Raw genomic sequence first — 22,396 nt, forward strand, 5'->3', positions numbered from 1 at the left:
ACATAAACTAAGCATGGTGGGAATAACTTAACTAAGTGCAATGGTGCCAACATGATATAATTCTGAGGCATTCATTCTCTAGAGGCCAAACTAGATGGGTAATTACAAGAGTTGTAAATGACTAAAGTGTTATTCTCTCATCATTATTTTTGTTAACCAACATGATATAATTCTGAGGTGGGCTTGGTAATGGTGAGTCTCCCATGCCCCGCTAAGAGTTCAACAAAACTCTCGAATTCCGATGAGGGATATGGAATTTTCCAAAAATAGTGGGTGGTGCTATTTGATTTAAAGACCCAAATCAGATGGTTTAAAATCAATCAATTTATATTCGTTATGTATTTGTTTACCAATATATTTGCAAACGCTATCCAAAACTTGACAAAGAAAAACCGAACGCTTTAGTTTCCGAACTTGGTACCACAATCCCATAGATTGTCTTGAATGGATTGTAAAAGTACCTAAGTAGTCTCATCCTCACAATCTTCCTATTGATAATGTATCAATGGAAGAACATGTTAGATAAGTCTACCATGAAGAGGACAGTGCAAACTCTAGTGCTTGTCTCTTTGTTACACGAACAAGGAACTTGAGAAGTAAGCACAAGGGCATGGACACTTTATGTGCCATGATTCTTCACTTACAAATTGTTGTATGAAGAAATGAGAGTTGCCTTGAACAACTCTTGAAAGTTTGTAATTATGTTGAGAACATAATGGTTGGTTGACAAAAATAGTCCATCAACATGGACTTATGATGATTTTGAATCATTGAGTGTTGAAGTGTTAAACCAATTAACGAGACGGAAATTAGGCAAGGACTTCACCTTTGTGTCCCTATCCTAATGGTTCACTAAGTTTATTGTAAACTATATAGTGAACAATAACCGCACGCTCTCCAAATCGTTTGATGTGTATAACACATTTGAAATAAGTTTCAAGATAGATAGTGGGAGTTTAGGGACCATGACTATTGTAGTCAAAAGGGAAGTCAAATGAAGAAAGCAAAAATAACTCCAAGGGAACAAACTTTCTTTATGAAAGGATGGACATTGGAAGGGGTATTTGTAAGAAATGTCTTGCAAGTGTCAAGAACGCACCTTTCGAAGGTATTGTAAAATGTTCTTGAATAGTTCAAAACAGTTGGTTCTTCTACTTGAATGTTTGATTCTGTATTAGTAACTATGTTTTACAATTGTTGTAAAAGTGTGCTAATAAAAAGTAGAAGATTAATGAGAGAAGAGAAAGTACTTCACATTCGGAAAGTGAATAAAATATAGATCTCTGCGAAAGCGGATTGTACTTACTTCCTCATATGAACTACCAAAGAAATTGGAAAATACTAAAGATTGTCTTTACATTCCAATTTTAAGGAACTTAAATCCGTCACTATAGTAGAGATGGATGAATGCTTTGTTTGACAAAACATTGTTCTTTATTAATCAATAATTAGATTATTGTAATCTAATTAATTGTCTCTATAGTAGAGATGATGTGGTAGTTTAACTGTTTAGAATATAACGATGCTTAAAACCCAAAAGGTTGCAAGGTAGTGACTAATCCCAACTGAGTTGTGATACCTCTAAAACATAAATTACGAGTTGGTAATAGATGGATGCATTGGATCGTTAGACCCGGATCCAATACCTTCTTGTTATATTGTATAGAGGCGAAATGTTCGAATCTTTATTCTTTTGGAAAGAAGAAAGAATCACAAAGTTGTTAAGGATAATTCACTTAGATGTTAGTGGCACTTGTCCACAACATAATACTACTCATGTTGTATGACATTCACCGAAGATCGCTCTCGGTTGGACTATAGTTTACTTTGAATAAACACAAGTCCGAATACTTTGCAAAAGGTTTCAAAGAATTCAAGAAATGTAAGTTGATGAGTAAGACGTCTAAAGAATTTACCTCCTTAGATTTGATCCAAGGAAAAGTAACACTTTAGATGAGTTTCCTTGAAAGATATCAAGGAAAATAGCATCATAAGATAATGTATTTCTCCATTAGGAGAAGAACGAACTTGAATAAGATTTAGTTCGTTGGATGTTATCTATTACCCATATATAGGATATATATACTTCTAAAACAATATGATTGTCAATTAGAAGATTTTCCAAAATTTTCATAACTCCATAAGATGTAGTTGGAAAGAAAGACAAAATCTTAAACATGTTAAGATTTGGGGTTGTGTGCTAATAAGCAATATTTGTTTGATATGATCAACAAATATAACAACCTAGTTCCTACACCACAAGCTCCAAGCTAGTCGAGAAGGATTTATAAATCGTCTCAGTTGAATGGTTTGAACTTTATGACTATGTCATAGAGTTACACCTCTTAATTCGAAAGAAATAAGAATGAAAATCCTTATGACTACACTTAGTGGGAGCTATAAGCATCTTATGAGAAAAAGGATCAAATCGTTTGATTTCTCATAAAGATGTAAATGAATCTTTTGTTTACTAGGTTTACAAAAGATTAGTGGGAGTTAATCATATTCCTAAAATTGAATATATATATATATACATGATATATATTAATTTTGAAAATGAAAGGAATTCTTCATCGTTAAAGTTATGACTTTAAACATTCTATAAACGATAGAATATATATGGGAGATATAGTCTATGGGATGGAAATCTATAATGATAGATTTCAAGATATAATTGGATTATATCAATCCCTAAAATAGACAAGAGATGCTAGGAAGTTTCTCATATGATGATAAACTTCAATAAGAATGACAATTCTAGTGAGACTAGGAAGTTGTTCTTCTCAAAGGGAATGTACCCTTTGACTCCCAAAGAAATAATGCGTAAATAGAATCCTTTATGCATACGCAGAAAGGTGATTTATGTATTTCATATTGTATGAAAACATTGATATAAGTTGTACCTAGAACGGTACAAGATGATATCAGTGCAAGCCCAAGATCAGAACCATGGCAACTGTCAAGTGAATCCTTAGGTAATTAAGAAATACTAAGGATGGATTCCTCAAAAATGAGGAAGAATTAGAGTAACGTAATGGAAGCGTAAATGTATTAGATTATGAATCTAATCCATCATAGAATATCTCTTCATTATGAATGAAGTGATAATGAGATATCTCTTTATTATGACTAAAGAGATATTTGGGTGGAAACGTTAAAAGTAATGACTTTAATGTGTTCCATCATGTATGCAAAATATATTGCCATATAGAAGCTTACAGCATTGTTGTTTGGATGGGAAAGTTCATTTATGAACTCTCCATTCGGTTCCAACCAGAAAGTGTATGACACTAATGGGGCGATAGCTCAAGCCAGGGAATCAAGGTCTCATCAAGGTCCGAACTCAAATGAGAGACTGAACCACATGATTGAGAATCATGTATAATGGTGACGTCGTTATTCTCAAGGTTGCTTCTATGGATAACATATAGATATCCATTGTTTAGGCCTACTACTCAGCCATTTATGAAATGAATTACAGAAGAGGTATCATCACTGATGACTAAGCTTATTGTCTCTAGTGCAAGTGGGAGATTGTTAGAAATGTGCCCTAAAACCAATCATATGATGATACTTTACGGACATTTCACAATGTTAAACTAATCTAGTTTAATATTAAGGGCAAACATTATTGTTTGAGCCGTCTCATATAAATGTTATATGCTTAAACGATAAGTCCAAGGAATATGTGATTGGGAGAATGCGATCTAAAGAAGTTAGATTCATGAGACCATTCTTTCGTAGACACATCCTAAACGTTCATGATCATAGGATTGTCAATTGGGCATTAACAGTCCGTTAAGATCAGTACGTGCTATGTCTTCTCTCAGGGAGAGTGACTAGTCTCGAGTCATTGGTGTGTGTGACATCAAGACAAGTACGTAGGTGCTCAATAGAGAATGAGTTCACTGAACACGATCAACGAAGAGTTCTCATATTCATGTCACATGAGAACTCATGGTTGGGATAATGCAAATTAGTCTTTTGACCTGAGGCATCACAGTTGTCTTGTGGTTAGGTCATTAATCTTTGATTATGTCAGAGTCACTCCATCAGGAGGGTGTCCACGGCATCGTTGGGGTTAAGCCACTTAGCCATGGAGGCAAGTGAATGCGCAACAAAGGATCTCTAACCTTCAAACTGTTTGAGGGAGAATACTCTATGATATGATTTAGAATCTCTGGCCAGAGTATGAATGAGATGTTGGAATGTGTTCCAAATCATATTCAAGGTAATCATATAAGCACAAGACTCACATTGGATAGTAGACATGAATAAACTATCAAACCAAACAATGTGGTCAAGAGTATTGTATTAGAGAAAGACCGTATTGCATTTGTAATCCTAAAACTGAATAGGTTCTCCACCTCTTCTGATTAGCTTGGGTAACCATGACATGCTGCTAGGCGTCAACCATGGTTTGTGGAAGCCCTAAAAGTGTATTATCACTAACGGGAGAATTGAAAGTAAGTTCCAATTCACAATCGATTTGAAAGAGTTTGAATCGCCCACTGCCTCGCTAAAAGGAACCTAATGGATCGTACACCGTGTAAGGTAAAGATTGAAGATTCAACGGAGATGAGTAAGAATAATTAAATGGTTTAATTATTTATGGCAAGGATTAATTAATATGTTAATTAATCAAACGAATAAGTTCGTTAAAGACCTCGGGATAGTTTTGGACTTTAAGGCCCAATGGGCTTCGAACGTCAAGTCCATTGACTTAAGTTGTATGACAACTTAATGAATAATGATTCACAAAGGCCCAAATAGCCCAATAAATCCCCTTAAATTCGGCCATTTAGAGGAGGGTAGTGAACTTGGCTTAATTGCAAGTTTGCCACTCCATTGTGAGGTGGTATAAAGACATCTTTATAGCCATTTCATCCTTAGGGTTTTCTTAGGAGTAAAGATGAGAACAAAAACCTCCCTTTGCTCTCAAAGAGGCCGGCCACCCTAGAGGAAAACATCTAGCAATCTTACTTCCTCTAGGTCACTCATTTCTTCTACAATATGCCTTGGTGTGGAGACTTAGAGGTTCTCAATTTTGGGAACTTGGAGAAACCTTTTCATCCATCCAAATCCATGGATCTAAGATGCAAGGAATGAAGGCCCTCTCTTTGGGTGATTAGCCTTTGCTTATGCAAAGAGGAATCTACAAAGGTATTGATTTCTCAACTCACTTTGTTTTGAGTTGAGTCTTGGTTCACCTATCTACTAGGCTTTGAAGTTCATGGGTTAAGTTTTGTTTTTGAGTGCATATAAATATGATTTCGCCTTTTAATTGTTAATTGCATGTTGTTGATGTTGCTCAAATGAACTTGTTTTTCACAAATCTTCCTTCACATAGAAGGGTTCATGCCTCATGGGGAATGTTTTCGTGCTTCGTGGACGTTTCAAATATCTTCTTTTATTTTAAGCGGACCTGATTAACAGAAAACAAATATAAGCCTTTGAATTTTTTGGATGATAGCCTTCTCCTACAATCCGTCAGTTCCTCAGCTTCTGGCAAGAGCGTGCTGATAACGTGTTGTAGGCCTATTTGATTGAACGATCTTAGAGTTTAGAGAGGAAGGGGGCTGTCGGCAATTAGAAAGAGGAGAGAATGATTTAATTGTGATGTATGTTTGATTCACCTCATTGTGCCTTTATTTATAGTAGTAGGATAGGTAAAAACCTTTCTCCATAGGATTAAAACATTTAATAGGTAATCTACTCCTAATAGGAATATAAGATACATTCCCAGATTCCCTAGGATTTACCCAATCACATTCCTACTCTAAATATGACCGCAACACTAATAACTAGTTTTGTTGGAAGTTTTGTGTGAAAACCTCTTTTGTAGTGGGTTATGAAGTGATTCGGAAAGGGATCCTCTCCGGATCCCTTCCACCGAAGCCTCCAAACCCACAAATCCGGGCCGTTGAAATTTGATCCAACGGCAACAAATAGGGGACCCCTTAAAAAGTTATAATAACTCTAACTGTTGGATCAAATTTTATCAGCCCAGATTAGTGGGTTTGGACGCTTTGGTGGAAGGGGTCCGGAGAGGATCCCTTTCCAAGTGATTCCAAACTTAAAAGTTCTTTTGTCTTTGGAGTGATGCTGCTAGTTGCATTCCTTTGTTGTGTCACGTGCTTGTCATGCCCGCATATCCACCAATCTGGTGGCTACTTAATTCAGACAGTTTGCCTTTTAGCTTGTCCTTTTATTTTGAGGACCCCTTGATAGTAGGTACACTATTTTTTTTTTTTAACAAACAATAATATCTACACTAAGAGATTGGGAGAGTAGGCTAAGCCTCCCAATGGGCTAGCAATAATATGGTTCAAATTCTCCTTTGGCAATAATCAAACCTAAGACCTCTCATTTACAAGTGAAGAAGAATATCACTAGACCGTAATACTAAGTGGCAGTAGGTACACTATTATTCATGATAAAACAAAAAACAAAAATGTTATTTTTACCATATATTTGTATCATCTCTCTGATAGAGATGGGAGCCACGTGCGTTGGCAGACCCTACCTTTATTAGAGAAATGACACAATCAATGGTACAAGTAGATGGTAAGTATAGCACTACTCAAAAAAAAAAAAAAAAAAAAAAAAAAAAAAAAAAAAAAAAAAAAAAAAAGTTTGATAGACTTACTAAAGAGATTCTGCCGTCAACTGCTGAGGCCCTTCTGTCGTTTATGTACAATGTGCTTTGTTCTTATCATAGACTTACCCATTCGATATGCATGTTGCCAAAGTCTCTGGCAAGAACAACGCTACAATCTCCAAGGTACATTTTTGCAGGCTATGAGTATGGCTGCTTCTTCTTCTGCTGCTAACAACCATCTTCATGAAAAGTATGACGTGTTTCTTAGTTTCCGAGGCGAAGACACCCGCAATACCTTTACCAGCCATCTTCATGCTGCTTTATGTAGGAAGAAAATCAAAACCTACATCGATGACAATCTTGAGAGAGGAGATGAAATTGCACCTGCGCTTATGGAAGCAATCACGAAATCAAATCTTTCGGTGATCATATTCTCGGAAAACTATGCTTTTTCCACATGGTGTTTGGGTGAGCTTGTGCATATATTGCGATGCAAGGAGGAATATGGACAGTATGTTATTCCCATTTTTTACAGCATCGACCCATCACATGTACGAAATCAGCAGGGGACATATGGGGCTGCATTTTCTCAACTTGAAGAACGTTTCCAGGACAATATTGACAAGGTGCACAAGTGGAGGGAGGCTTTGACGAAAGCAGCCAATCTATCTGGGTTCGATAATTCAAACAAAACTTGGTAAGTAACTATGTATATGTTTGTATTTACTCTCTACTTGTGATGATTTGACGACTAATATTGCAAATAAGATTAGTTAAGCCATACTTACTATCTATTGTCTGTCCAAATTGAATCATATGTGACAGGACGGAGGCTGATTTAGTTGATAATGTTGTGGAAGATATTTTGACCAAATTGAGCGAAACATTGTCAGATGATTTAAAGGGTCTGGTTGGAATTGAAAGCCGCATTAATGATATCAAGTGGTTATTATGCAATCATTCACTAGATGTTTTAACTGTAGGTATTTGGGGGATGGGTGGTATTGGTAAGACCACTCTTGCTGATGCTGTATTTAACCAACTCTCTCGTAAATTTGAAGCTTCATGTTTTCTTGCAAACATGAGGAAGGAATCAGAAAAGCATGAACCAAATCACTTGCGAAATAAACTTCTTCGAAAGATATTAAATGATGACAAACTAAATATCGACACACCATCTATAGGATCAGAACTTGTTAAAAGAAGGCTTCTGAATACAAGGGTCCTCATTGTTCTTGATGATGTGAATGATTCAGGCCAATTAGAACTTCTAGTTGGAGATCAGGTTCAGTTTGGCCCCGGAAGTAGAATCATTATTACAACTAGAGACAGGCGCATACTTAAGGAAAAAGTCGATAAAATTTATGAGGTCAAGGGATTGACACGTGAAGAAGCTCTTCAGCTCTTTCATCTGAAGGCTTTCAAAAATAATTCTCCTGGGACAGATTATGCTGAGTTGTTAGGGATGGTGGTAGATTATGCAGAGGGAATGCCATTAGCTCTTAAAATTTTGGGTTCATCATTCCTTCACTGCAAGAGCAAAAAAGACTGGGAAGCTGAATTGAACAAATTGAAAAAGTTTCCCAGCCAAAAAATTCACAATGTGTTGAGACTAAGTTACGATGGATTAGAAGAAAATGAGAAAGAGATATTTCTTGATATAGCTTGCTTTTATAGAGGATCAAATATAGATTTTGTAAAAAGAATGTCAGATTCTCGTGGTCTCTTTGCTGCTGGAATTGGAGTTCTGGTTGATATGTCTCTCATAAAAATTTCAAGTCGAAACTGCCTAGAGATGCATGATTTGCTACAAGACATGGGTCGGTCAATTGTTCGTGAACAACGTATTGAAGAGCCTGGAAAACGCAATAGGTTGTGCATTGCTGAGGATGCGTACCATGTACTGAAAAATAATACAGTAAGATCCAACTGCATTCACATTCTTATTTAATAAATGTAGTTTTGCTAAATTTTGAGTTATTCACATTTATTTATCTTTCTGATTGCCAGGGAACTGCAAAAGTTCAAGGCATATCCTTTAACACTCTTGAAGCTAGAGAACTAGACATGAGTCCTTCAGCCTTCGAAAAGATGTACAATTTAAGAGTATTGCAGATTTATGATACAAAATATATCTATGATGATAAGTACTGCAAATTATACCTTTCTCAAGGTCTTGAGTTTCTTCCCAGTACTCTTAGTTTGCTTCGCTGGGATGGATATCCTTTGAAATCTTTGCCATCTAAGTTTTCTCCAGAAAATCTTGTTGAGCTTCGAATGCCGTACAGCAAGGTTGAGCAACTTTGGACTAAAGAGCAGGTATATATGGTTATTTTAATACTTGAATGAAATACAGTGCAGAAAGTATAATTCCAGCTTGGTTATTGATTCATGTCTTTTTTCTTTAATTTGTTACAGAATCTTGGGAACTTAAAAGTTATTGATCTTAGTTATTCCACTCATCTGACTGAACTTCCAGATCTCTCGAAGAGTCAAAATCTGGAGTCTATGAATCTCTATGGCTGTACAAGTTTGGTTTTAATTCCTTCAGTTTTTCGATATCTTGGCAAGCTTACTTATCTTAACCTTGGCTCCTGCTGGAGTCTCAATATTTCGCCAGGCAATATTGAATTCTTAAGTTTAGTTAGCAGTGCAATGGAGGAATTGCCTTTATCATTTGGGTCCAACGAAAGCTCTCCTTGCTTGATCCTTTCCCTTTCGAAAAAGCTTAAGAAATGTGCAAGCAGCAACTGTCAGCTGAAATTCTCCTGCGGTGGTTTTTGTCCAATGATCAGCTCATCTCTTGGAAATTTTTCGAAGATTCCCAATAATATAACTGTGTTAGATATGACTGGAACAACAATAGAAGTTTTTCCCTCATCAATCGAACGCTTTTTTGGTCTCACAAAACTTGAGCTAAAAGATTGCCAGAGGCTGGTAAGTCTCCCAACGAGCATTTGTAAGTTGAAATCCCTTGAGCGACTTGATCTGAGTGGATGCTCTAAATTTGAACACTTCCCAGAAATCTTGGAGGCCATGGGATGTCTGACTTTTCTTGGTTTAGAAGGGACAGCGATTAAAGAGCTGCCCTCTTCAATTGGGTGTCTTATTAGTCTCATTAAAATTGAACTGGAAAATTGCAAAAGGCTTGCAAGTCTCCCAACGAGCATTTGTAAATTGAAATCAATTTACCGCCTTAGTCTCAATGGTTGTTTCGAATTTGAGTACTTCCCAGAAATCTTGGAGCCTATTGAACATCTGAAGTATCTTAGTTTAGAAGGAACAGCTGTTAAAAAACTACCATTGTCGATTGGAAGTTTAGTGGGGCTAGAAACATTATATCTCGGTCACTGCAAGAACCTTGAGTTTGTTCCAAATGGCATCTACAATTTGAACTGTCTGAAATATCTCAGCTTTGATGGCTGTTTGAAACTGCAAAAATTGCCTCCCTTCTCAGTCGGTTTGTGCTCTTTAGTAGAACTAAACCTCAGTTACTGCAGTACATTAGACATCACTGGTTCCATCTTTTGCTTAGCCTCATTACGGTCTCTATATCTATGCGGAACCATGATTGACAGCATCCCTGCAAGCATCAAACAAGCCCTTCAACTGCGTCACCTGTACTTAATCAATTGCAGTCGCATTCATTCATTACCTGAGCTCCCAATACTTAGTTGTCTTCATGCACATGGCTGCATATCACTGAAGACAATCTCAAGTTCAAAGACTGCACTCTCCCAAGGTTGGGATGAATATGAATATTTTCCAGGGATTTGCGAGGAATTTAAATTTTCTAATTGCCCAAATTTAAGTCAGAATTCATGGAGCAACCTAATGGATGATGCGCTGATTAGAATTATGCGAATGGCAACTGCGACATCTAACTTTATAGAAGAAGAAGATTCTGTACGTATCTCTCTCTCTCTCTCTCTCTCTCTCTCTCTCTCTCTCTCTCTCTCTCTCTCTCTCACAGACACACATTTTTGTTGGTCAATCAATTAACTAGGTTTGTCGTCCATGGTACAGGAATATTCGGAAGAAGAAGATTGTGTGGTACAGAATTATGGGGAGGAAGGATGTTCTGTTATCATTGTATGTCCTGGGAATGAGATTCCAAATTGGTTCAGCTATCAAAATGAAGGATGTTCAATAAATATCAAGCTTCCTCCAATTTGGTTTGGTACTGATTTCTTGGGTTTTGCTCTATCTCTAGTTGTTACTTTCGACAACTACAATATTGAAAAGTTGAGGTTTGGGTGTAAATCCATTTTCAAAACCAATAATGGTGAAAGCCATGAATTCAACTGTAGGGTGTCTGGCTCAGATTGGGATGGAGGCAACTACAATTTTCATTCCGATCATGTGTTTGTGTGGTATAATGCCCTCGAGCTTGTAGAGGGAGCAAAATGCTCCGCTACTCTTTACAATGTCACTGAGGCCTCTGTTCACTTCTACCAACAGGATCATTCTGGTAGACCCGTTAACTATTCCAATCTGATGGTGAAAAAGTGTGGGATCTGCCTGTTGTATACCCGAGTTGCTGAGAAAATAATAGTAGGAGAAGATACTATAAGCAAGAGGCGTCGTGATGAACCTGAAGCTTGGGGAAGTGATAGTTTTAGCTCTTTTGAGGACCAAAAAGATGAACTACTTCCTCAAATAACTAGAAAGAGAAAAAATGGAGGTGCAGATTGTTAGATACACTGCATATTCAGGTTGCACGATTGCATGGATGATATGGAATTCGCCAGTCACCTTTGTTGGATTGATTACCATAGATCAATTACATTCAGTTAAGATTATAATACCTGCAGGATTTATTTATTAATTAAATAAATCATTCATTTAATCCACCCAGCATATAGTTCTCTACTCACATGCATATAGTTCATTTTTATTGTTAGTTCTATAGAGTGTAGAATCTTTTGTGCCATCAATCTTGTCTTCTTCTATAGATAAATTATTTATTTTAGTTTATTGTATTGTGATCCAAATCTCTTGTTTTTGAGAGATTGGTTTCAATTAGGCGGTTCAGCTTGCAAACTCAGTTTATATACTGAGGTCATTGTACAGATCTGAATGTTGAATGAGTTGATTGTGATTTGGTTCTTGTAGTGAAAAATCAAAGTACGCGACGAAGAAGCAGATTATAAATTACGAATAATATTTTATTAATTGAACAAAGTGAAGGAAAATATTTGAGAAACTAAGTTTATTAAGCAACATATTATATGCATTTAATAATTAAATGGCAGAAGCATGCTTGTATACACTTTAAAACAAAACTAAAACCATGAAATTCAAACCCTACTAGTGGTGATGAACCAAGACTCAACTCTAAACACAAAGAGAGTTGAGAAACTATTATACCTTTAAAGCAGCTCTTTGCTTAGCAAAGGTTAATCACCCATGAGAGGGCCTTCATTCGTTTGTCTCCATGCTTTTTGGTTCCATGAATGTGGAAGGAGGAACTTTACTTCTTGGCTCCATGTCATCTTGGATTTGGATGGATGAATGGATTCTCCAAAAGCCCCCAAAGTAGAGGGCCTCTAAGTTCTGACACCAAGGAAAGATTGAGGGAAGATGAGTGATGTAGAATGAGGAAGATACTAGTATACCCCTCCTACATGGCCGGCCTCCTAAAGGGAAAGTGAGAACTTGTATTCTTTCATCTTTCTTCAAAGAAACTCTAATGAAGCAAAGGTTATAAAGTTGCTTTTATACCTCCCTTCATTTGAGTGGCAAATTAGTAATAAGTCTAAAACCACTCATTCTCTTAGCAAGTCTAGCCTCCCTTATTTTAGTGGGTTAATTGCCCATTTATTTTATTTGTAACACAACTTAAACTTAATGAGCCTTGTGGACCAAAACCATTTTGGGCCCCGAAACCCAAACTAACTTAAGGCCCGTTACAAACCTTTTGTATGATTAATTAACATATTAATTAGTCATTTTCATATACAATTAAGCTATTTAATTGTCCTAACTCATCTTTGTTATTTTCTTCAATTATTACTTTACACGGTATGGGATCCATTAGGTTCCTTTTATCGAAGCAATGGGGCGATTAAAACTCTTTCTAATCAATTGTGAATTAAAACAAACTTTTAATTCTCCCTTTAGTGATTACACACTTTCAGGGCTTCCACAAGTCATGAGTGACACCTAACAGTAAGTCATTACTGCACAAGCTAATCAGAAAAGGTTGGAGAACCTATTCAATTTGGCCTTTCTCTAACACAATACTTTTGATCACATTGTTTGGTTTGATAGTTTATTCATGTCTTCTATTCAAAGTGATTATCTTGAATGTGATTTGGAATGACTTCCTGAATCTCATGCATACTTTGGCTATAGATTCTTAATTATCATAGAGTATTATCCCTCAATGGTTTGAAAGTTGGAGACCCCCATGATTAAGTGGCTTAGCCCCAACTATATCGTGGACACTCTCAAATGGAATGCCTTTAACATGGTCAAAGACTAATTATGGACCTAACCACAAGACAACTATGATGTCTCAGGTCAAATGACTACTTCGCATTATCCCAACCACGAGTTCTCATGTGACATGAGTATGAGAACTCCTCTTTAATCGTGTTCAGTGGACTCATTTTTTATTGAGTACCTACATACCTGTCTTGATGTCAATCATACTAATGATGCGAGACCAGCCACTCTCCTAGGAGAGAAGACATAGCATGTACTGATCTGTGCTGATCGTTAATGCCCAATTGGCAATCTTAATTATGATCAAGAATGTTTAGGATATGTGTACGAGAAAATGGTCTCATTAATCTAACTTCTTTAGATCACGTTCTTCTAATTACATATTCCTTGGACTAATCATATAAGTGTATAACATTTAATGAGACGGCTTTAAACAATAATCTTTGTCCTTATATTAAACTAGTTTAGTTTAACATGTGAAATGTTTGTAAAGTATCATCTTATCGTTGGCTTTTGGGCATATTTCCAACAGAAAGAATGCTATAAATTACCAAGAAGGCTACAAAATATAGAGACTACATCTTAACTAAATTGTTAAATTAATGAATGCAGACACTCCTATATATATATGTGTTACATATATGTGTTACAGAATCTTGTGAACTTAAAGGTGATCAGTCTTAGCTTCTCCAAACATCTAACTGAAGTTCCAAATCTCTCTCGGAGTCTGAAAATTGAGCATATAGATCTTGATGGCTGTGAAAGTTTGTTTGAAATTCCTTCGTATTTCAATATCTTGACATGCTCATTTATCTTGATCTTCAAATGTGCACGAGTCTCGATTATATTTCGGAGATGTCAGGCAATATGGAGTTTTTATGTTTACGTAACACTGCAATAAAGGAATTGCCTTCATCGGTTTAGTCTCAGCAAACAATTTCTCACTTTGATATTGCCTGTTGTAGGTACCTTCAAAATCTTCCGAGCAGCAGCTGTAAGTTGGAAGTCTCTGGTACTTGTAGTCTACATAAATGCTCCTCTCTTGGCAAGTTTTTGGAGCTTTCCAGGGGCATAAGTGTATTAGATTTATCTTGCACAGCAATAGAAGTATTGCCCATATCCTTCTGGAGTGTCTCTTTAGTCTCACTACACTTAAACTGAATGATTGCAAAAGTCTGTCAAGTCTCCCAACCAGCATTTGTAAGTTGGAATCTCTCGAGAAACTTGATCTCACTGGTTGCTCTAAATTCACACACTTCCCAGAAATCTTGGAACCTATGGAACATCTGGAGTTTCTTAGCTTGAAATGGAAAGTACAGCGATTGAAGAGCTACACTCGTCAATAGAGTTTCTCTCTGTTCTCAAAAAAACTAGAACTGAGTTGTTGTCAAATGCTTACAAGTCTCCCACTCAACATCGGTAGGTTGAAATTTCTCAAGGATTTGATCTCACCGCTTGCTCACATTTGGAGCCAATGGAACATGTGGAGTTTCTTGGTTTACAAGGGACAGCCGTTAAAAGGCTTCCCCGCTCGATTGGAAATCTAATTGGGCTTCAAAGACTAAATCTTGATTTGTGCAAGAATCTTGAGTTTATCCTAGACAGCATCTACGATTTAAATAATCTTAAAACTCTCACCTTTTTTGCCTATCCGGAGCTTAAAGAATTTCCTCCAATCTCTGTCGAATTGCTCGCTTTGGAAGTACTAAACCGCTGCTTCAGCGGTATATCCGAAATCTCTGATGGCCTTGTTTGCTTAACCTCATTACGGGATTTAGATCTGAGAGCAACCAAAATTAATAGCATACCTACAATAATTAAACAAGCTTCCCAGCTTTCTCGCCTGTGTTTAATCAAATGCAGGTGGCTTCAATCTTTACCAGGCTCCCAGCGGTGCAAAAACAATATAAAAGATGGATCACTTTGCGACAAGAAAAACAGTATGAAAGAGAAGAATATGGTGTGTGGTTTGAGATATAGAGGAGGGTGGTGGTGGTGGTGGTGGTGGTGGGTGTGTTTCATGTGTTTTATTTTATGTGTTTATATGTCTATAATGTGTTTCATGACTTTGTTGTACAACTCTCCCTTGTGTTTCATGTGTAGAAAGGGTTTTCCATGTTGTTCTATTAGTTACATGAAAATATGTTTCATGGGTCGGTTTAATAATTTTTTATTATTTATCTTGAATGTAAATATTTTTGGATTAAAATATTCATAAAAATAAATTAGAATAATCTACATATTTCATAATTTTTTTAATTAAATTTATCAAAAAATTATTTAGCTTAAATTCATTCTTTAATAATATCGATCTAAATTTTTAAGTCAAAACCATTAGAGAAAAAAAATTAAAAAAAATAAAAAAAAACTATTTTTGAATTAAAACCTAACCATTGGAGTTGGAGTTGGTCCAAGAACCGAGTGATACAGGTGAAAAACAGAACTTTGTACGTAAAGATAAAGGGGGCCGATTGTGTTTGCCACCACCAATTGTCTCTCTCACTTGTGTTGCTTAATTGAATAAATACTTGTATTTCTTCACCTATTAAATAATATGATCTCCATAACGTTACAGGAAAATTATAATCAGTCTTTGCATACCATTGTTTGTCCGGGATCTGAAATTCCAAATTGGTTCAACGATCACAACGAGGGATCTTCCATAGATATCAAGCTTCCTCCAAAATGGTTTCGTAAAGGTTTCTTGGGTTTCGCTCTATCTGTTGTTGCATTCGCCGATTGTCTGGTTCAGTGGGCTGGTGTAGTTTGGATGCAGGTACAATTTCGAAACGAACAATGGCGGAGGCCTTGAATTCAATTTTCCTTTCCGAGTTCCATGTTTGGTTGGAAAATATTATTCCTGCAGATTGGATTCAGATCACGTATTCGTGTTGTATGAAGTTTTTGAACTTGATGAGAAAAAAAAAAAAAAAACGCTCTCCTGATTTTTACAAACTTGTCACAGAGGCCTCTCCATTCACTTCTACCGGCTGGATATGTTCAGCAGACTTCATTGCAATCCGTCGGTGAAATTAGAATTGATGCCATGTCGGAGGATCCCCAAGTAGAAGGAGATAAGGGAGGAAATGAAACTGAGGCAAATGGAAGTGATGAGCCTGAAGCCCGTGGAAGTGACGAGTCTGAAGCCGATAAATAGCTGTTAATACAGGGCAAGATGAAGAACAACAACCAAATGTGGTAGCCGGCGTTGCAAGTCTTGTGGCGGAGGATGATTTTGGTTTTGTTGCTTTGAACGTCTCTGGTGTTGCGGTGTAAATGTAGAGCTACCATAACTTGGATCATTCTTTTTCACTGTTCTTTTGTAATATGAACTGGTGCCACATACACTTTTTGGACTAGTCACGGTGAACGTGAGATGTTTAACAAAGTTTGGTTGCATACAGATTTCTTGGTTTCTCTCCATCTTTTGTTGCGCGCATTCAGCGATTACTATAATGGTACGAGGGTCTGGGTTTTGAATCGCGTTTTTGCGAGTTTGCGTGGTATAATGCTCCGCTGCTTTCTACTATGTTCAGGCAAAATAGTGTGGAAACAATAACTACTTCATTAGCCTTCCTCAAATAGTTCTCTTTATAGCACGAAAACAACTTCCAAATTGGAAAGGTTATATTGAAAGACTCATTGATTATTGTTAAACTTGGAAAAACACGACGGATAATCAGACTCGCTGATTAGGATTGTGTGTGTAATTGCGAGTTGTAGAACCAATTTAAGAAGGCAAATACGTTGTCATTCCTTCATCTTGCCTTCCTCAAATACATTGAAGAGTTTTCTTTCCAAGTTCCAACAACCACAACCAAACAAGAGACTGAAAATTTGGAGTGAAGGAGAGAGATTTGAAGAATTCCATGCATACAACAGATGACGATGCATCAGAAACTGAAGAAAGTTTTAAGAGAAAGTAAAACCTGAATTCCGCGCCTATAATAACCACACCCTAAACCCTAAACCCTTGTATCTCCATCATATATACGTTCCTGCCTTACGGAAAGAATCATCAAAGAAGAAAACACAATGTTTTCCGGAGCATGAACCACTGTACAGGGTTCAAAATCTGAATAGTCCTGTATAGTCTGCCATCACTTACTGTGATTTCAAGCCAAATATGATGAACTGCTGAAGCCTGAATGTACAATGTGGTTTTCTGTTACGGCCACTTCAATTGTATAAATCACTCTCATCCATGTAAGTAACCTATCAAAACGGGCGACAGAAAGACCCAAATAATTTGTTGAAGAGCTTGTTAAGACAAAACTGCTAACTTGCCAAAAATTGAAATCCTGTCATCAAACTTCAGTCTGAAAAGAATTCTTCGATTTCTGGTTGGTCGGACTTATGTAGAAGACTTGGATCCGAAACTCTTACACTAGGCAGCACTTTCCCTAGAGACCTATTTGTAATTTCATCATAATCAGCCTCAGACCAATCTTGCTCGTCCTCAGTTACTTGCTCATCTGTCGCATAACCACTGTCCTTGTTTGTATAATCCTCCTTATCTATTTTAAGGATATCAGGACTTTCATTTTGAGGAATTGGAACTTCCTTAGCCTTTGTGTTGGATGCACTACAAATGCAGGCTACTGGGTTTTCGTGGAACTCACCCCTGCCTGGCTTTATCTCATTTGGCTCTCCCATGAATCCAATTTGACTCGTTCGAAGCCTCGATGCAAATTCTTCCCATGTCATGTTATTACGATTTATGAACAACAGAGACAGTTTCTTAGCATTTGGACGGATTGTTGGTTTGTGACCAAAGTATCTCCTGCGTGAGTAGACAAACTTGTTACAGCTAAAACATGAATCAAATCAGAACAAGTGAAAAAATAAATGTATTGGTAACTCGAGTTTTAATACCTTCGACCAGCTAACATTTTAGCCATATTGCCATTGTTGTTGGTGATGAAAACATCACTTTCATCACAAACAATGAAGTCCAGTGCAGCCATTCGAGAAGAGAAGGATGAAAATGGTGCCAACTCCTCCTTACTTAATAAAGTCTCTTTTGTGTGGAAGTTTGGGAAAAGTACTTTCAGTGGTGCCATTGTCTCTTCACCTCCATATACTTCACCGGATGCCACATACAAGTGAATATCATTTCCGAAACCCAATGCTCTAAGCATGAGACCAACTTCCTCTGGAGTTAGCGGGCATCTGCCATGTCTTCGTACCTTGTCAGGGTTGCTTGCCTGCACGCAATGTAGCCCCATAAAATAATGTAACTGTGAGGCAGAGACAAATTATATAGACAGGTAATTACTGGACGGCATTATCCAAGTCATTACTCATTAGTGAAGCCTTACATGTAAAGTTTTCCACCTTTTCCGAAGTTTGCCAAGTTCTTTCCTTTCCTTTTCTCCCCCACCATAATCGCATCCAGAAAACGCCAGCATATCAGGCTCAAACCTATAACGTAACCAACCAATGTAACAAACTTTTTTCTACATACTAACATTTTTACGGACAACACTAACAACCATCAAAATAACCTAAACCAAGGTTTTCGTACATTACAACCCACCCAAGTATATTATTCTGAGAAAACAGAAAGTTCGACTTTTTTTCAGGAACAAACACACGTTAATACTCAAAGTATCAATTTCAGTAAATTAGGAAAATAAAAACAATTAACATCTGCACAAGCAATTATTCTGTACAACGCATAGCTTACTCATAGTATACCAGCATGTATACTGGGGAAATATTACACAAGCAGTTAAAAATAATTTGCAGTTTACCTCAGATGCAGGGCAATGAAATGCTTGCTTTTCATTCTCATTCTCTCAACCAACTTTTTACCCATTTCGCTAATCGTGTTGGTAAATTTCAAGGCTTGATAATTGGCTCTACATCTCAGCTTTTGTAAATCTGAATTCAACCTATTTGAAAGTCTGTAATCAAATTTTGTGAGCTGAACAGCCTGCACATTAGAAAACATAACCTACAATTGTCAATTCTATGCAACCTGAAAAGCACAACCAATATAAATTTCATACACCCTACACGGTCCCAAAGCATATTATAATTCTTTAAAGAGAATGTGCTACATTCTTCAGCGAGACACTTACATGCTTTTTATTAAGAACAGGCACCAAGCGGTTCTGGTAACATTTTTCGTTACACTTCCTTGGGACTCGAGTGGTATGCACACTCATTGGTTTCCCTCCCTTCGTTGGAAGCTCTTTAATGATTTTAACATCTTTCGAGAGAGATGATATAAACCAGTCTACATCAAAGATTTCATCGAAGTTGCTGCAACAAATACCCCAATTTGCATTATAAATATGCTGACTATATCCCTTACATTGACAGTGTTCCTTAACTGTAAAATGATGAAACTGACCTGGAATCCTTCCAATACGATTTCTGGTCCAACTTGGGAACAACAAGAGTAGCGTTCAAGATATAAGCTGCAACGACAGCATCTGTTATCTGCAATACAACGAGTAAAGGAAGCATCAAGCACTGAACCAACAGCGAAAACACGCATAGTTACAGTGTACAAGTCCAATCAATTAGACCTAAACAATAGCTACTTATAACCAGATGCCCAAAAGAAACAAAAAAACCCCAATTGCGAATAAGAAACTCACCCCTGTTCTTTGTTGGTTCAAGCCTCCACTAGTAGCAATCAACAAGTAGCGATTCAAATGAGTTTTCGCATCAGCAGCTGCAACATTTAAAGCATTGCTTTGGTAAGATAAATTAAACCAGAGCTCCAACAATAAAAAATTCAAACTTTACCATAAATTCATCACACGGCATAGAATCGATTCGATTACAACACCATGAAATGAACAAAACAAGACTTCAATCAATCAGATTAAGCAAAACCATCAATTAATATTGAATTTCAATCTGAATATCCAATATACTTTACTTGCAAAGTTATCGGCGGCATTGCTGCAGCCATAGAAAAGCTCCGATTTCCTTGTACTCCATAAATATCGACCTGAACTTCCCCCACTCTCCTAAAAACAGAACAAAAATTCAAAACAAAAATCAGAGCAAAAGCCAATAATTAAATTAAATTCTGCAAAATCAGCTCCAAAAATATAAATATCGCACCGGCACGCGAAACTTCGTTGTCTCCTCCGAATTCGGCCAGACCTCAACGTCGCCATTGTCATCCTGAACGCAAAAACCACAAGAAAGTTTTCATATAAAAAGAAAATCATAGCAAACCGAGAAAATCGGAGCTGAGAGGTGATTCGGTATGTGCTTGAGTACCGAGGTGAGGTGACGCAAGAGCGAGAGGTGATCGTGAGGATGCAGAACCGGCGACGGAGCGAGCACAGAGAAGGCGGCGAGGAAGAGGAGCAGGCAACCGGAAACGGCGGAGATTAGCGGGAACACGTGGTGGCGGATACGGCGGAAGTGTCGCCGGAGAACAGAGGTTTTGAAAACGACGCCGCCGATGGCGGTGGCGGTGATGTTGATGCAGCTGTGGCCGTTGATTGCGTCTCTCTTCTTCTTCTTCATCGTTGGCGGCGTTGTTGCAGAGCAGAAAGGGGAGGAAATAGAGTCGTTGTATTTGAAGCTGGAAAGCTTCTGCGGCGACGGCAGAGACTACCAGAACGACGGCGTTTTTGTGCCTCTTCGTTTCCCTCCCCCGCAAGAAAACAAACAAGCTTCACCAAAAGGTCCCTTCCCTAAAACCCATCGCGCGCGTAATTCTTAATGGGTTGGTTCCCGTGTGACGCGCTCAGACAGTACTATTGTCAAAGTGCCGACGATGATGCGTTTCTGATCGTCCAACTGCAGTTTACGATGATCGTTGTTCTTTTGAGTGGGCCTATTGCTTTGGGAGGGGAATTTGAAGGAGCCAATGGGATTTTTGCTAGCGAAAATTTTGAATGTTTTCACTAAAATAAATTCTCAATGAACTCCTTGCATAAAAAAGTGTAATTAGTCTTTAAATTTAAAGATCTAATTCACAAGTTAGAAAGATTTAAAATTTTGTTGGCAAAGGGGAATTTTGCAGCTAATTTAGGGGGGAGGAGGAGAAAAATCAGCTCCCATTGCCTCCATTTTTAATCTTTTAATTTTGGATAAGTGGTTTTTTGCTCCCTAAATATGTGGGCGAAGAGTGGGTAATAGGGAGGCTCCTTATCCCATTGTTTTAGACTTTCTCAAGCCTTTTTAGGAAAATAAATGATTAAGATGAGATATCTAATCCTAAAACAAAGTCCTTAAACATATTTTAAATTGAGCTGTTATTAGCACTTCAAATTTTCAAGGGATGTGATATCCACATACCCCATTTTGCTTCTCACACACCTTTTTAATTTTCGGTTGTCGGATCGGATAAATTGAAGAAGATCAACGGACAGAAGTTATCATGGGGTGTGTGGATAGCACACCCCAATTTCAAATAACCCTTGAACCGTTAGTGTAAAATATAAAGGATGAGGAGTGTAAAATGGTTGTCCTCGCACCGTTTTTGTAAAATATAAAGAAATGAGGAGGGCAAAATGGTTCATTTTCAAAGTGAGGATAACAACCTTCATTTTAAATAATATTATGAGTCAATTTCTGAACTATGAAACGAAAATGTTATTTGCATTCTAAGAAAATCATGATTCATGATTCAACATAAAATAATTAAACTAAATTTATCTATATTATAGGGAGACATGTGCGAATTTGAGTGCAAAGAATGACACTTGCGAACAATAATTTTGTTAGACTATCATTAGCAATTTCAGTTTTATGAATTAAAAAGGAAAAATAAATGAATTAAGATGAGCTATTGAAATAATTGAGTGCACCTCGAGGGAGTGCAATCGTGTTGCTCATACGATGGTGGCATATGCGTTCAAGCATGATGGCTCCTACTTGTGCTGACCTTTAGATCTAGATTTTCTATTTAATGTTATGGCGGAAGATGTAAACGTTTCAGTCCGACTTTAATGAAATTCTTATCTTGGAAGATTTTTTTTTTTTTTTTTTTTTTTTTTGAGTTTATGGAGGAATTATCTAATGATTAGGTGAGATTAGTGGGTTGGGATGAGTTAAAGGATTCCTAAAACTTTTGGTATGAGCGCTATACACACCCGAATTCCCAGATTCTTTATTTATGTCCGGCAAGATCTTTGTTTCCCCGTCACTTCTCACGTGCTCAGCGCCCTTCCCTCTTTTTTTTTTTTTTTTTTTTTTTTTTTTTTTTTTTAATCCAAGGACAGACGGCGACAACAAATCCCAACAAAAAAGCGCGGGGCGGAGCTGATCAAGCACCGAAAAGTGAAAGCCGGCCTTTCCGTCAGTGACACTCACACAGGGACTGACGTGCGCGGTGCCCGCTTTCGCCCTCGCGCTAATTGTCGT

General features: G+C 37.3%; 2 protein-coding genes and 1 pseudogene across 2 annotated transcripts; 2 read left to right on the top strand and 1 right to left on the bottom strand.

Moving 5' to 3' along the window:
* Nucleotides 1-6,584: 6,584 nt before the first annotated feature.
* LOC137728291 (disease resistance-like protein DSC1) lies at nucleotides 6,585-11,451 on the top strand. The gene is made up of 5 exons (XM_088678074.1): nucleotides 6,585-7,298; nucleotides 7,427-8,519; nucleotides 8,612-8,920; nucleotides 9,020-10,507; nucleotides 10,628-11,451. Exons 1-5 carry the CDS (start codon nucleotides 6,700-6,702, stop codon nucleotides 11,297-11,299), a joined length of 4,161 nt encoding a protein of 1,386 aa, XP_088534200.1. The 5' UTR covers nucleotides 6,585-6,699; the 3' UTR covers nucleotides 11,300-11,451.
* A 2,228-nt stretch (nucleotides 11,452-13,679) lies between these two features.
* On the top strand, nucleotides 13,680-16,208 carry LOC148693646 (protein SUPPRESSOR OF npr1-1, CONSTITUTIVE 1-like; annotated as a pseudogene).
* A 572-nt stretch (nucleotides 16,209-16,780) lies between these two features.
* Nucleotides 16,781-21,140, bottom strand: LOC137729404 (protein ROOT HAIR SPECIFIC 17). Its single transcript, XM_068468350.2, has 10 exons — nucleotides 20,300-21,140; nucleotides 20,138-20,200; nucleotides 19,950-20,040; nucleotides 19,663-19,739; nucleotides 19,413-19,501; nucleotides 19,138-19,321; nucleotides 18,808-18,989; nucleotides 18,373-18,475; nucleotides 17,927-18,258; nucleotides 16,781-17,834 (listed from the first exon to the last, which is right to left on the bottom strand). The coding sequence occupies exons 1-10, from the start codon at nucleotides 20,549-20,551 to the stop codon at nucleotides 17,366-17,368; spliced, it is 1,842 nt and encodes a 613-aa protein (XP_068324451.2). The 5' UTR covers nucleotides 20,552-21,140; the 3' UTR covers nucleotides 16,781-17,365.
* Between the last annotated feature and the right edge of the window lie 1,256 nt (nucleotides 21,141-22,396).

Source organism: Pyrus communis, chromosome 10, assembly GCF_041283825.1.
Source record: "Pyrus communis isolate YQ-2024b chromosome 10, ASM4128382v1, whole genome shotgun sequence".
Lineage (NCBI taxonomy): Eukaryota > Viridiplantae > Streptophyta > Magnoliopsida > Rosales > Rosaceae > Pyrus > Pyrus communis.

Coding starts and splice junctions, on each gene's coding strand:
- LOC137728291 (XM_088678074.1), top strand. CDS start 6,700: ATGTGCTTTGTTCTTATCATAGACTTACCCATTCGATATGCATGTTGC. Junction 7,299..7,426: donor GATAATTCAAACAAAACTTG/GTAAGTAACTAT, acceptor CATATGTGACAG/GACGGAGGCTGATTTAGTTG. Junction 8,520..8,611: donor ATGTACTGAAAAATAATACA/GTAAGATCCAAC, acceptor TCTGATTGCCAG/GGAACTGCAAAAGTTCAAGG.
- LOC137729404 (XM_068468350.2), bottom strand. CDS start 20,551: ATGAAGAAGAAGAAGAGAGACGCAATCAACGGCCACAGCTGCATCAAC. Junction 20,201..20,299: donor TCTTGCGTCACCTCACCTCG/GTACTCAAGCAC, acceptor TTTTGCGTTCAG/GATGACAATGGCGACGTTGA. Junction 18,259..18,372: donor AAAGGTGGAAAACTTTACAT/GTAAGGCTTCAC, acceptor CATTGCGTGCAG/GCAAGCAACCCTGACAAGGT.